Source organism: Sander lucioperca, chromosome 12 (genome assembly GCF_008315115.2).
Source record: "Sander lucioperca isolate FBNREF2018 chromosome 12, SLUC_FBN_1.2, whole genome shotgun sequence".
Classification (NCBI taxonomy): Eukaryota; Metazoa; Chordata; class Actinopteri; order Perciformes; family Percidae; genus Sander; species Sander lucioperca.
The window spans coordinates 25,180,464-25,196,113 of NC_050184.1; the positions used below are offsets into that span (position 1 = coordinate 25,180,464).

Sequence of the window (15,650 nt, forward strand, 5' to 3'; positions counted from 1 at the left end):
ACCTTGTCCTTTTCGTCCTCGCTTTATCCTTTTTTGTGTGTAAAAATGAGCTGATTCCCTGAGTAAACAAAGAAAAACATAATCCTGTTAGAGATGTAATCAACAGTGATCAGGCAAGTCATAAGTTACAGTCCAATTTCCAGTGATGTCTCTCAAAAACTATTTCTCAATATTATTTTCTATTTTCACTCAAAGGGAACATTTCATTTCATCCCCATTTAGCTAAATGGTCAAAGACAATGTGATTGTTTTTATAGAAAGAAAAAATGTAGATCAATTTGAAGAACAAAACTAACAATTTGGGCTTTTTTTTTTGTCATTTGGATCTTGCAATGAAATGCGGTATTAGTTACAGGGGAAATTATCACAAAGTTACCTGTTAACTTGACAAGTTTTGATACATGTTATGTTGAGGGGACAGCTAATTATGAAGTACAGTATCAGCGGAAGATCTGCTTCTTTAAGAGGCCGATAACAGGCGCTTCTACTGGAGACAGGAGCTGCGTCAAGCTGACTTCAAGATTACCGGAAGTAGGATAATTGTGGCCAAATAAAGAGAATGGGATTCACTTCTATCGATCTATCTTTTTTTTTTTTTTTTACCTTTATTTATCCAGGTAAGTCTATTGACAACAAATTCTTATTTGCAACGACGACCTGTCACAATTATTAACACAGTTACACATTCATACCTGGAAGCTGCCCAGTACAACCACAGTGATCTGCTGGCCGCTGAGCAGCTCCACTGGAGCGGTTGGGGTTAAGGGCCTTGCTAAAGGGCACCTCAGTGGTGGTGATGAGGGAGGGACAAGCGCTGCTCTTTCACTTTCCCCCACCCAGATTTTATCCTGTCGGGTTTTGCAGTTTTCACAGTTTAATAATTGTGCTGTATATGAACTGTTTTACTGCAATGTACATTGGATGTGGGATATCAGAAGACACACCACAAAAGTAGTTAAACTTTAAAGTAGCCGTTACATAGGCAAAATGACAAAACATTATCAGAAATAAAAAAATAAAAATACTGTGCTGTGAGTTGTATAAATAATGTATGCAACGAAGGGCTTCCATTCATACATGGCAACGCAAAAATCCCATAACATGTAAGGTGCAGGAAGCTAGAAAAAGATATAATCTGATTAATTTATTAATTAATCAATTTGTGTTTAAATTCGAATGCTCCGTACAATGGAGGAATATAGAGCAGACAAAAAAAGAGATTTAAGGCTTATGGCCATGTCCATAAAAACTTTGTTTGCAAGCATTGTGTTCCCTATTCTTTTTTTTTTTTTTTTACAACTTTAAAAATGTCTTTTACCCCAGTGTAATGGTATATTTAAAAAAAAAAAAAGTATTAATAATTACAATTAATAATTACATTTCGTAATGTAATTAAGTAATAATAATTACATGAAAGGTACAAACTAGGATTAATACTAAAACATATTAGGCTACCAGTGGTGGAAGAAGTATTCAGAGCCTGTAAAAGTACCAATACCACAGTGTAAAAATAGATGAAAGTAAAAGTATGGCAATCAAATTCTTAAATTTAAAAGTATACAATGGAAAAAACTGTAATACAGGATTTTTTTCCGGGAGATGTTACCCAGTCGTAATACTGCAAATATATAAATATTGCAATACACTTGTATCAGTGCTATGCTCAATCCCCATTGTGCTCCTTCATTGAAATAAACAGACATTTGAATGAAAATCTTTGCGATTACAAAATGAAAATACCTAAGAAAAGTATAAGTACCTCAAAACTGTACTTAAGAACAGTACTAGGTTACTTCCCACTGTCACTGCCCGATGTGAGTCGCGCATGCGTCACTTTGCGACAAGTAGCCTACAAGATGCTAACGGCTTTTTGAGCTAACGCACAGTCTGTGAGCTAACGTTAGCAATCAAACAATCATAGATAGCTAAAACGTTTTTGAAATGACTGCTGCTGCTGGCTACAAGTTAGCAGTCAAACACAATAAAGGCTGTCACTTAATGGCGTTTTGAGCTAACGTTAGCAATCAAACAGTCATAGATAGCTACAACGTTTTTGAAATGACTGCTAGCTAAAAGTTAGCAATCAAACACAACAAAGGCTGTCACTTGAATGGCATTTTGAGCTAACGTTAGCAACCAAACAGTCATAGATAGCTACAACGTTTTTGAAATGATTACCATCTTCTGTTATTGTATGTAAAGAGAAACGTTTATTATTTTATAGATTTCGCAAATTTCAGTATGACACGTTATGCCGTAAACAGTTTAAATCTGAGCATGCGCGACTCACATCTGCACTCGACTCACATCAGGCAGTGACACCCACCACTAAATTACAACCATACTCAACCTTCCGCGTCTCCTCCAAAACAAAGCAACAAGTTCCTTGACACGTCTTTTATTGTGAAATCCCACAGCGGAAGCCTGGTTTTTGACTCCCCTGATTGATATCTCTGCTCTGGTGGTCGGCTGGGGGGAAGGGCCTGCGCTAGCTGCATCTGAGAGCAGACAAACTTGCGAAGTCTTACCACGGTTCTTACTATCTGCATGCCTCTCTCTATGGACGGCCGAAGGGTAGAAGAGGAAACGGGGATTGTTGTCGTCGGGACCGCAGCGCTTTTTCAGGGCCTAGCGATGATTTAATCACGGAAAACCGGGGTGTGGGGGGCAAAGGAGAAGGAGAAAACGACGGGAGCGCGATAGGAACAGCAGTTGGAGATGTGCGGTCGGGCCGAGATTGCAGCGGTAGGTACAGCACAGCAGTCCCTGCGACGTGTTGTTTTCCAGTTGATTTTTCTCCGCACGGTAAGGCGAAAATAGAGGTGGGGGAAAGGGCTGAAAAGCAACTGCTGCCTGGGCTTTTTTTCAGGGGTAAACCAGCTGTGATTCTTCCTTTTGGCCCAGCAAAATGCTAGCACTCACCGGCCCCGTTTCCACGCTGTGAAAATAGCCAGACGTTTCTTGTTATCCCACTCTGCTGCCATTCGCCACCAGTTGTATTAATGCAATAATGTGATGCCTCTTCTATCCAAAGGAAACTTTGTTTTCCCGTGGGACGGACTGCAGCAGGTTACAGGCCTGTTAGTAGTTTTAAAAATCAGTCTAAATCAGAAACATCCCGGCTGCTAGAATTAAAGATAAAATCATGTTGGAGAGAAAGTTATCTGGGGTGATTAGCTTAATCAATACGTTTTACTTAGCTAATTGCCGGCCGTTTTAAGGTTGCAGCTGTCATGTATTTCCATCGCTGTTAACGATAAATCATAGTAGCCTACTGTTCCTGTTTTGTTTTTTTAACTGTTACTCAATACTGACCTTACCCACATAGAAAAATCAATACCATCATATAACATTATGTTATGAAATGTTGAAATGTTATACTTTGCACACCAACAAGTATATATTTAAATGACTTTGGACATTATTTTTTTTAGCTACTTAAATAATATGTATGCTGTTTTAGTACCACATTATGTACTAATTATGTAGGTTTTTGTTTAATATGTTTAATATGTACCAAATGTATAAAACATGAAATCAGTTCATATTCGTGTAAAACAAAATATGCAAACTTGCAAATGAATAATAATTTTACGTTTTGCAATATATAGTTTGTTTTTTCTTGGATCATTCAGGAATTTGTGTAAAATGTCGCTACTGTTCACTTTTTTGACATCACTAAACACAGCATTTTGGTTAAAATGTATTTTTTTAATATAATATTATTATATATTATAAATGGACATGATTCAGGCTTAATACTCATACTACTCAATTTTTACATTATGTCAAAATATTGGTAGGAGCATTTTTCAAAATATATAAAAAGTATTCAAACAGTAAGATGAAAGTAAGTGATTTTGTATGCTGAAAAAAAGGTTTTCTCTCTTACACTATTGGCAGCATTTCAGGTATATAAACATGTGCTGCATACAGTAAAGTTTTCAGTATTATTTAAAACATGTGTCTCCTGACAGCATTAACTCGTCACTGCCGTATATTGTGTGTACAGCACCAAAACACTAGAAGTCCCTGGTGAGATGTCATTTCACAGATCCCTCCCTCCCCCCTCTTCTCCTGCTGTAGGTATCCCTGGCTAGGCCTGGACTGAGCAGATTGTTCTGAGAGGAAACGGACAACAAACAGGGGAAGTGAACATGGCTGGGACTTCAGGCTTCTTTTCCAACGGACCTGTTCCGTGGATGGACAACGACACAGAGATGAACAACCTGTACAGAGACCTGGAACTGGGGACAGTGCTGACACTGTTTTATTCTAAGAAGTCCCAGCGGCCAGAGAGACGGACATTTCAAGTCAAGCTGGAGACCAGGACTATTATCTGGACTCGGGGCACGGATAAAATAGAGGGAGAGAGTGAGTAGTGTGCAAACACAAACATACACAGGTAGTAATGCTGCTGAGTGCTGCTGTAAATGTGAAGGTAAGGTATCCATGCCAGAACTAGTTGGTTTACATACATTCAGAAATATGAAAACTACGAAGTGCTGGGAGGTGCAAAAGACTTGGTAAGCACTAATGACATGATGGTATTGTGAACAGCTGGTAAATGATGTCACTTAGGATTGAAGACGTCACTTCCAAAATCCTTCAGATCTTAAAAAATGTAAGTCGTAGGGCTTGGTGAAACTAAATATCAAGATGTCATTGACTAATTGCATTAATATTGCAGATCAGAAGAAAATCTGGAGAAACATGATTAGTATTATGTGGAAATGAAAGGTAATTGTCAATCTTACATAGATTAAAACGACAGACTTTTTATTAACTGCCTCGAAGACAGGAAAAGACAACATGCAAGCTATGTAACAATATTAGAAAAAAAAAAATCCCAGTCTCATTTCCCAATGTCAATATTACAGCTTTTATTTCAGCTTTGATTAGTTCCTGAAATTTTCTATCCTGTCTTGCTAAAATGAATATGATTGGTTTTCGAACTGGGGTACGTGTGCCCCCAGGGGTACGCGAAGTGTCATAGGGGGTACGTGAAAAAAAACAAATCATATATGAGTGTGGGGGGTGGCGGGTGCGTTGCTGGAAGATGAAAGTCTGAAAGGGTACGGGACTTTAAAAAGTTTGGGAGACACTGATGTATAGGATTTGGCTTGTTCTTGTGTTTGTTGCTGTTTATAGTTCCGAGAGTTGAGTTAGCCCAATTACTTTTATTTTCTAGCATTATAAAATGTTTTGACAGAGCAGGTGCGAGTCTTAGAGTCTTAGTCTTAGGTAGATATTAAAGAAACGACCGTTGTTGTCCAGCAGTAGATAAATCACATCTAAGTTACAAACCCAGGATTGACAACAAGAAGAAAGTACCATTCCTGGAACTCCTTTTGATGCATTAATACATTAAGGTTAATCTTGAACAAAACAGCATGTCTAACCGAGGACACGCAGGCCTTCAGTGAGTCGTTAAGTCATCTGTCTCTCGAGTAGCAGGATGCCTTGTGCACAGCTGCACTCTGCTCCGGATGCAGCAAAAAGAGCACAAAAAAAGATGGTAGGCTTAGTTTTTTTTTTTTTTTTTTTTTTACCCAACAGTATCATCTTCTGCTCACACACAAGCTCATAGCTGCCATTTGATACTCCTGAAGAGGTGAAATTGGCCTAGGCGGCTCGTTAATGTACAGAAATAGAATATGAGGGGTTTTACTGGAAGTGTGTGATCATTTGGGAACATTTTATGAAAGGCAGTGACAGAATGATGTCCATTAACTGTAGAAACAGCACTCTAGTTTGTTGCTAAATATAAAATGCTAAGAAGCATACCTTTTTGTCGGTTGATCGAAGTGGATTTTGGATGTTTTTTTTCTCCCAGATTGATTTCTGTTTTAGTGGTCTTTTCTATATTATGCTTGTTTCGTGCACATGAATCGACCTATCTTGCCCACCAAACATGTATTGTCATGTGATGTAGGTCTGGCTTGACAGAGCAGGATGTGGTCTTGTCGAAGAAATGGCGGTAACAGACTGGTTGGAAGTGTATGCAGGGCATGTTATAAACATATGTTTGGATAATTGACATGTACAATCGCAGTCTTTTCAAGTGAAAACGTGTGCCAGAACTCTACATTACGCTGCAGTGCACAGGTGTATTGTTCTGATGCTAGAGAGACTTCACGAAACATCACATATAGTACACTCAGTAAATCTCTATCATACAAACCATCTTGAGAACTTCTGTTTTCCTGAGTATGTTACTGATAATAAGGCAGCATAAGCATGAATCAGAATCATGTTTGACTGTGACACATTATGTTGCTACTTTATCATCCAGTAGGAGTAAACAGAGTTAACTGACGAGCTTTGACACATACTTTACTGAATGAGCCAGTTTTAGTTTTTTTTTATGAATGAGCTTTCACATGTGTTTTAAACACTCTCACGCTATGATTTAACAATGTTGGTGCCCCTGTAGTGAAACCTCCCACCTTGCTTCTTGGTGCCCACCACAGCGTCAGATCCTCTCTGAAGTAGCGGATTTTAGCATACAGGTTTTCTTGTCAAACAAAAGCTACAGAAGCTGATTTCACTGATTAGCACGGGATGTGCCAGCACCAAGGTGCTATCCCTTTATTATCTTTGGTTGTATTTGGCAATGATGCAAACCAATGAGCATTGTCAATTTAAGGATCTGCCTTTAAGTACATTTGCTCCATTTAGTTTCCAGAAAATATACTATCACTGGAGCTAGACTGGTAAATCAGGTCAAGATATTGTAGTGACCGATAGGGCTAGGCCATATGGCCAAAATCGTTTACCACAATATAGCATGTATTGTGGTAGTTTAATAAAAATGAGTAGTCTATATGATTAACCACATTGTAAAGCACATTTTTATATACTCCTGTGTGAATTAAATACTTGACAAATTAAAAGTACTGAGTCACTTCTCATTTTATTAAGAACTTTAGTGGACAATGAACATACCGTGCATCGTGATCTACGAAGAATGGTCAATAGTTCCCAGTGAATATGGAATAGTATTTTTGCTTGAAATGTCCATCCCTGATGTGTTTTATGCATAATAAAAAAAACAAGTTAGATTGTTTTGCGGATTGCTTTATCCTCCCCAAATATTGAAATCACTATCAGCCTTTAAAGTGTTGATACAACAATATAACATGACATATACTGTGATAAAAGATTTTATACAGCACATCTTAAACCAGACGAGGGGAACTGATCTACAGAATCAGCGGTGCCATAGATCATGTAGCACTCTACAAAATATCGCTGTCACTACTTCTTAGGTTGTTTCAAAGTTATATAATAAGTAATATACTTTCACAGTTCTCTGAATAAAGTTACGTGGCAAGCGTGTTTTAAGCACCTTAATAGGCTTAAATGTACTACACACATGATAAGTGGTAAGTAATGATTCACACTTTGTGAGTCTGAATGTGTGTCTTTGTTCATGTATCCACAAGACTTCTCTGGTAATCGGTGAATCAGTGCTCAATCCACATTTTCAAGTCGCACTTGGTGCTCTGTCAGCCATCGGCCCCACTCACACTCAGCTTCCGCTGCGGGACTAACTCAACCACTAGTTAATAACACAACTAACACAAAATTACTGACACGATTTTTCACACTGCTTTGTTTAATGGCTGCAACTACTGCAGAATAGGTCTGCTAATGTCGCAGTAGGACAGTGCACATAGGGCTGGGCAATATATCGATATTATATCGATATTGTGATCTGAGACTAGAATATCGTCTTACATTTTGGATATGGTAATATGGCTTAAGTTGAGTCTTTTCCTGGTTTTAAAGGCTGCATTACAGTAAAGTGATGTCATTTTCTGAACTTACCAGGCTGTTCTAGCTGTTCTATTATTTGCCTTTAACCACTTAGTCATTATATCCACATTATTGATGATTGTTTACCTAAAATCTAATTGTGAGTATATTTTGTTAAAGCACCAATTGTCAACCCTACAATATCGTCGCAATGTCGACGTTTAGGTATTTGATCAAGTATACTATGGTATCTAATTTTCTCCATATCTCCCCCCTGCACATCCACTGTATATCCTAATTCTGGTAGGTGATGGTGATGATCTATGGCTTTATAGTTATTTGAATTAGACCTGAAACAATTAGTTAATTAATTGATTTTGTTGTCATTTTTCAAGCAACCTTAAGTGTAGCTTCTCAATCGTATTTGCTGCTTTTCTATTTATATCATTGACAGAATATCTTTGTGCTGTGGACTGTTCATCATTCAAAACAAGATCTGCATTTGAAGCTGTGACGTTGAACTCTGGGAAACAGGGATTTAAATGTTACCCCACTGTAACACTCGTCAGATTAATCTGTGATGAAAACAGTTGTTAGTGCAGCCTTAATTTGAATGGTGCACTGAGTTCAGGGGGTGTGAGGTGAATTCAAGTTTAGAGAGGATTTTTGTAAACTGTGCGTTGTCGCATGTGTCACAGTGGAGTGTGAACAGTGTTGGAAGTTACTTTTAAAAAAGTAGTGTTTGCTCGTTACTCGTTACTACTTAAAAAAGTAAGCCGTTACTTTAATTAGTTACCTCCTATGGAAAGTAACTTTTTACTTTACTCGTTACTTTTACGCTACTTTTAAAAGCAGGCGTCTCTGGCAGAGACTGAAGTTAATTATACAAAAACTATCTCATAAAGCCAATATATGGTTTATCAGTGAAGTGTCTGAACTACACTGCAGGGTGGATTCTCTGTTCACAGAGTGACGGCTGATTCATTATGAATGAGTCCAGCGCGGGTTGAATGCACATCAGCAGGTCATCGGCGTTACACGGTGTTATACTATGTAATGTCTGTATCATAGACTGTATACAGTCTATGGTCTGTATCGACTTGTACCGGGGTCCGTGCATTGTCGTAGACACATGCAGCCTCTTTTCTGGAAATCCTTGCGTGTCCGTGCAACCAACACAAGTCCACAGCGGTCCGCTGCGTGTAGCCTATATATGAGGCCATCACCACCGCATCCATCTGTGAGGTTGTCAGCTTTGTGTCTGCCTGGCTCAGAGCGCTATCCAGCAAAAAAGCCACAAAGCTTAAAAAGCTCTCAAAAGTTAGCTTTGGCTGCTTCTCGCTTGCCATGATTGCTCTTCTACCAGCTTCTGTCATGTAGCCTACCGTGTGGAGCTTGTGAGTGCGCAGCTGAGAGGCAGTGTCACTGTCAAATCTGTCCCTAGGAAAAGTAACGTTGCGCCGAATTGAAAAAGAAACTACGTTTCGTTACCAAATTTTCAGTAGTAGCGCATTACACTACTTTTTCTACTTACTTTGTAACGCGTTACACCCAACACAGAGTGTGAATAAGCACAGATGTCACCAATTATTATTTGTTAAATGTCATCAACCATATCCTGGAAATGTCTTTTGAAATGAGCCTTGTCAATAATGAAGAAATCCTTAGGTGGTAGTTGTTGTCTTTTCAGTAATACAAATGTGGATGGAATTACCTGCGCACGTCTGTGGCTGTTATCTCTGACCTCCTTTTTCCATACCTCCCATAAGACACGCACACGGTTTCTCGCCTAAACGTTGTGATGTCATTTCTAGTTGACACACCGCACATTTTTTCAGTTACACACATTGCTGTCAGCCCACTTTATTTGTGAGAAATATGTCAACAAATTAGTAGGACATTATCCCGCAGCAACACGGTTGCACAATCAGAATTTGCTTTTTAGATTGTTTATGTCTGTATTAAAACATTGTTGTAAAGATCAGGTTGTCACTGGAAAACAAGCACAGTTCCACTGTTGACTTGCTCCATTTACAATGTTTTGGAAAGGGAACCGAATCCATCTAGCTGCATGACAGTTATTTGTCAGGGGGATAGTCCTCTGCTTAACTTTATCCAACATGATATCAAAGGAACTGACGTAGATCAGCTGACGTGTGAATGCACACTGAAACATTAAAGTCGTGCTCTGGGCTGCACCCAAACATTTGAAAATTGCAACACAAACTACTTCAACTGCTGCAGTCTTATGTTATTAATATACATGATAGCTTTTTATTTATTCTGTGGTCAAACATGTACTGTAATTATGGCTGCAACTAATGATTATTTTCATGATTTGATTAATCAGTTCTATTTTCTAGATTGTTTTGATCTAAAAAATGTCACAAAATGGAGAAAAGTGCCCACCATACTTTCTGAAAGCCCAAGATGACTTATTCAAATAGCTTGATATTCAGGTTACAATCAGATGTGACAGAAAAACAGCAAATCATTACATTTGAGAGGCGTCAACCAGCGAATGTTTAGAATTTTTGAGTGAAAAATTATTAATAGATTATCAAAATAGTTGTTCATTAGTTTTCTGTCTATCGCCTAATCGATTGACTTTGTTGCAGCCCTAAATGTAATTCATATCACAGCTGCAATATCCAGCAAAATAATTGCAACTTTATTATTCGTCAACATTGTGCACTTCTAGTTTTCCTTCCTCTGCAACACACAACAGGCTGATGTTCTCTGTTGCAATGCATCTCACTAATTGAATGTGTGATGAGGGTTATTAGATTGAACTGAGTGAGTGGTAGGACTGGGTATTGATTAAACCTCTTCCTCGTCTGTCTGTAGCACAAACTGTATAGAATTTACAGAAGTTGGCATCAAATGCCCAGTCAGGTTTGTAATATTCTTTGATCAGATTACTATTTCAATCAAAATTCTGCCAATTTTAGACTGTATTTGGGCTACAACTAATAATGATTTTCATTATTAATTAACCATTTGATTATAGTTTGATTAAGCAATCGTTTAAGAAAAGCGGCAAATCCTCAAATTTCAAAAACTGGAACTGGCAAATGTTTGACATTTTTCCCTGATGAAAGACTTTAATATATAAGTGTAGGCAAATAATAGAACAATTGACTATTATTTGGTTAAATGAAGAAAAAAAACAGTTTGGTAGAAAAGCTCCTCAAAGTAAGATATCAAAAAGTATCATTTTGCTATCAAAACCCAAGTATTGTATGGCCGGTAGTATCGAAACATTTGAAGTGAAACCCCGCCCTGGTGAGGAGTGTGGAAGGCAGTGAGCTGAAGGAAGTGTGGGAGTGTGTTGCAGGATACCTCCACTCATCTCCTTTAGTAAGATTACACCTCTGGCTATCTCTTTATTTCCTTCATCTGTCTGAGGCAGTGCTCCAAATATTTTGACTCAAATGACTAAAAGTGTTGTCTAAGATCAGCCTGTTAAAGCTGCCATGCTCTCAGCAGAAGCCTGCTGGCCTGTGACGGGTGAAGTAAACTGATATATGATGTATGATTAGAGAGCTCAGCTTGGCAAAATGAGTGAGAAAGCATACTCATTTCTCATTTTTTTTCTTTTTCTTTTTAATGCTTGAGAAAAGAACATGCACATGCCCACCTATACTCAAGCACAGATGTGGTGTGTAGGCGACAAAAGCACAGGATGTGTGGTTCGGGGGCAGGAAGAGGAGCAGGAGCTGAAATAAGTGTGTGTTACTGTGTTTAGCAGGAGAGTCCCTGCTGTAGGTCTTTAACTGCTACTAATACAATGCTGATGGGAACCTGTTGAGCTACTTTACAGCCTATGTCCTCTTAAAGTTTCTGAGTGCCTATTAATGGAGTCAAGACAGAAATGTAGCAGGTCTTTTTCAGTAGCATCATTCCTAAAGATAAAAGATAAATCTATCTTGTGTAAAAGCCTATGTAGTGTTTTTTTATCAGTCTAATGTAGGGAAATTAAAAAAATATTCAGTATATTACTGTTTATGGAAGATTTGAGCTCTTGTACTGTAAATTATAAAGACCATTACAAGCATTCTTAAAGTCAGAGTCCCCCAATAACAATATGTCTGCGAAGAGTTTAGAATCTCCATTGTACAAACCTGACCCGTCCCACCACAAACTAGTGTGACTGGCTCACAGCCTCCCAGTCTGAAATTAGTAATTGGTGGTTTTGGTTTTTTTTCAGTGGTAAAAGGAAAGCAGGGTTAATTTGGGGTCAGTAACTTGATCTTCTGCATTTAATCTATATCTAACAATAACTGTCCTCTGTATTTCTTCACTTGAAGTGTACCTATATGTGGTTTAGATCATGGACTCAGCTTCACTGTTTTATGTGGTCAGGGGGGTGGGGCTTGAAATACTCGTTTGTGTGTTGGTCTCTATGCTGGAAGGTTCAGGTCAAAAACACTAATAAAAATGTGAAGATTTCCTGCATGTCTTCCCCCTCTCTCTCCCCCCTTTCTCACCTAGCTGTCCTGTCAAAATTAAAGGTGGAAAAGCCCCCCCCCCCCCAAAAAAAAATTGATAGATTAAATTATTAAACACTGTACAAGGACTTGAACCAAATTCAATATTATTATATGTGGACATTAAGTGTTTTTGTGTCGATCAAGGTGATCATGTGAAAAATAAGTAACGAATTAGTTATTGAAGGGTCTGTTTTACATGTATGAAGAGTTTTATCTGACGTAAAGCACAATTGTTAAGTGTTTTATTTTTGATTATTTTACATGGGGTTTTGCATATTGACTAATGGTGATATCAGAAAAATGATTCCTATTGTCATGTTTTGATTTCAATCAAATTGGTGTGTGTCTGTGTGTAACTTGTGTATGTGTGTGTGTGTGTGTGTAACTTGTGTGTGTGTAACTTGTGTGTCTGTGTCCAGTTGACATTCGAGAGATCAAGGAGATCCGTACTGGACAGAAGTCGCGGGACTTTGAGCGATATGTGGAGGACTCAGCAACGAGGCTGGAGCAGGCTCACTGCTTTGTCATCCTGTATGGCACAGAGTTTCGCCTTAAATCACTCAGCCTGGCAGGTACGCACAGACACTAACACAGGCGTACATACCTTCAGATACAACTAGAAACATTAGTATTTCATTTCATACCATCCTATTCTTAACATGAATACCTCTGCTAATGTGGTCATGAACTACAAATGTCCATCAGTTTAACGATTGTGTTTTGTTTTCAACCCTCTTTTTTTGTGGGACTTGTGTTTATCAGTAAATGCATCCTGGCGTTATTACAGTACCAAAACAAAAGCTGGTCTAGAAATATTAATGCTTGATTTTATTTATTATTATAGCCCATAATCACAACTTTGCCTGAAAGGTTTTTACAATCTGCACAGCATACAACTCTAGAGCTGCAAGAGTCGATTTAATGGATTAGTCATTAAACTTAATTGGCAACTATTTTCATAATTCATGGTTCATCGTTTCAGTCATTTTTTTCAGGCAAAATACCCCAAATTCTCTGGTTCAAGCTCATCAAATGTGACTATTTGCTATTTTTCTTTGTCATATATGACAGTAAATTGAATAGTTTAAGGTTTTAGACTGTTAGTCAGACCAAACAAGCTAATGGAACACATCACCTTGGCCATTTTATTTACGGTATTTTAAGATTTCATTGGACTAAATGTGAAAATAATCGCCACATTAATCGTTAATGAAAACGATCGGTAGTTTCAGCCCTATACAACACCACATATCCTTTAGAACATTGATTTAGAGAAGGAAACAAAAAGAACTTTTAATGGGAATAAAAAGAAAAGAAAATATTTGTCAGAAGTTAGTGAAAAGTGATTTATTTTTTTGTGTTGATTTTTCCTCAGCAACGTCAGATGAGGAGATGACAATGTGGGTGAAGGGGTTAAACTGGCTTGTGGCCGACACACTGAAGGCTCCGACACCGCTTCAGATAGAGAGGTAAACAGTCAAATCGCAACCAAAGCCGGAACTGTTGTAATGTGCTGTGGACAGACACAATATGATAATTGTAAGTCCTTCTTTTGTTAAATGTGTAATATCTCTTAACTCTCTTTTTTTCTTTAGATGGTTACGTAAGCAGTTCTACGCCGTTGATCGCAACAGAGAAGACAGGTAAGTCAGCTCAGTGAAAAGATTTAAACTCCAGAGTTAATCAGATTAGCCTCACAGGAAATAGGTGTAATTAGATATACTGTATCTCAATTGTTTGGTGCACCAGTTGAGTGTCCTTTCCCCAGTGTAACATCTGAAGCGAGTAGACGAGTTACACCATCAGGCTGGTAGTTGTCTGTGAAAGCTTTGTTGAGGTGTAGTGAAGGAACTAACCTCTCAGCCACACACCAGCACCTCTTCCTGCAGCAGGAAACAGACTGCAGAGGATGGAGGAGATGTACAGCAATGTTTGTCTGTTACATCCCTGGCGAAAGAGCAGGCTTTTGTTACACTGTAGGGGTATTGTCTCCTCTGGCCAAAAATTCCAGGCTGTGTAGTAAAAATGAAGCCAGAAAAAACCAGCAGAGCATGTGTTTGCAATGTTTCAGTTGGCGTGTAGATTTCTAGAAACCATATTACTGCACCACAACAGAATCTACGTGTGCAAGTTATTAGGAAGTAAGTCTTATTGTACGTGCATGTTCATGTTTGTGTTTGATTTCAAAACCTGTTGATTTGGGTAATGTGTTCAGGATATCCTGTAAGGATCTGAAGAGCATGCTGAGCCAGGTCAACTACAGGGTGCCCAACATGAGGTTCCTCCGAGAGAAACTTCCGGTAACCTCCTTCTACTTAACACAGACCGTTTTCCCACTCTATCTACCTGCCTTCCCTTTCGATATGATGTTGTTAGAGGCTAAAGATTTGCGATTTGTTGTTAACGGTCCTTCTGCCTTCCCTCTTATTTCTCCACTTGTTTTACAGGACTCAGAGTTGAGGAATGGAGACGTGTCCTTCAGCCAGTTTGCCCAGCTCTATCGCAGCCTCATGTTTGATGCTCAGAGAAGCGTAAGTGCAGTCATTTTATGTATCCACAGATAGTTCTGTCCCAGCACTATCATCCCCCATCTGATGCCCTGCCAAGGCACCCTTCCTCCCCATCTGTCTGTTCTCAAATGGCTGCGAGATCAATATGGACCAGTTAAAAACCCACCAAACCCCTCTGGTGGAGGCCATTAGGACACACTCACGTGGATGAGGAGGCAGGCAGGCCGGCTGGGGTCGGATTAAATGGATGACCTCAGTGGCCCCCACGACTAACTACCCCACCCCCTACAGGATGTCTATGCCCATCTACATGACTGTTACTACACACACTGAAAGGAGAACACTTTCATTAATTAACTGAAATTTTCCCTTTTTGCCCATTCTTTCAGATGGAAATCCCATTTATACAAAGGTAGGTCAAAACTAAACACTCAAGCATGCATAGGGAAACACGTGTGTTTACTGAAGCGAACCATTACTTTATCTTCCAGGTTCATTGACAGACCAGAACAGAGGATCTCCCTTGACGATTTCAAGGGCTTCCTCCTGGAGTCTCAAAGGGTAATATATCCGGGCCATTGGACATCTAGTTCGCTGCAGATGTGTTTCATTTGCATGCTCAAATACATCTGTTTGTATGTGAATCCAGGAAATGTGGGCCACAGACGACAACAAAGTTCAGGAGTTTATGTTCAGCTACCTGAAAGACCCCCTGAGAGAAGTGGAACAGCCTTATTTCCACCAAGACGAGGTACACACACTATCACCTCCTCTCCCTCTTTCTTTCACCCCTTTTTCTCGGTTCTCTTTAGCTCTTTTCTGGGTCTTTGCTCACTGATGGAAAAAAATGTAAATGTCTTTTTGCGAGTTGTGTTTTCCGATGCCC

At 38.9% G+C, this 15,650-nt stretch overlaps 1 protein-coding gene and 1 long non-coding RNA gene across 4 annotated transcripts in view; one reads left to right on the forward strand and one right to left on the reverse strand.

Annotated features, from left to right (window-relative positions):
• Nucleotides 1-1,610: 1,610 nt before the first annotated feature.
• On the reverse strand, nucleotides 1,611-2,456 carry LOC118496356. The gene is made up of 3 exons (XR_004898908.1): nucleotides 2,372-2,456; nucleotides 2,323-2,328; nucleotides 1,611-1,799 (listed from the first exon to the last, which is right to left on the reverse strand). It is a non-coding gene; the product is annotated as an uncharacterized LOC118496356 (long non-coding RNA).
• Nucleotides 2,457-2,485: 29 nt separating this feature from the next.
• The window catches only part of plcg1 (phospholipase C, gamma 1), a 31,541-nt gene continuing 18,376 nt past the window's right edge, over nucleotides 2,486-15,650 (forward strand). For all 3 annotated transcript variants that reach the window (XM_031316921.2, XM_031316923.2, XM_031316922.2), the window contains exons 1-10: nucleotides 2,486-2,745; nucleotides 4,087-4,374; nucleotides 12,674-12,826; nucleotides 13,630-13,723; nucleotides 13,850-13,897; nucleotides 14,470-14,554; nucleotides 14,702-14,785; nucleotides 15,154-15,176; nucleotides 15,256-15,325; nucleotides 15,414-15,515. In XM_031316921.2, the coding sequence (XP_031172781.1) occupies nucleotides 4,158-4,374; nucleotides 12,674-12,826; nucleotides 13,630-13,723; nucleotides 13,850-13,897; nucleotides 14,470-14,554; nucleotides 14,702-14,785; nucleotides 15,154-15,176; nucleotides 15,256-15,325; nucleotides 15,414-15,515 (876 nt within the window). In that variant the 5' untranslated portion in view covers nucleotides 2,486-2,745; nucleotides 4,087-4,157. The remainder of the gene's footprint in view (nucleotides 2,746-4,086; nucleotides 4,375-12,673; nucleotides 12,827-13,629; nucleotides 13,724-13,849; nucleotides 13,898-14,469; nucleotides 14,555-14,701; nucleotides 14,786-15,153; nucleotides 15,177-15,255; nucleotides 15,326-15,413; nucleotides 15,516-15,650) is intronic.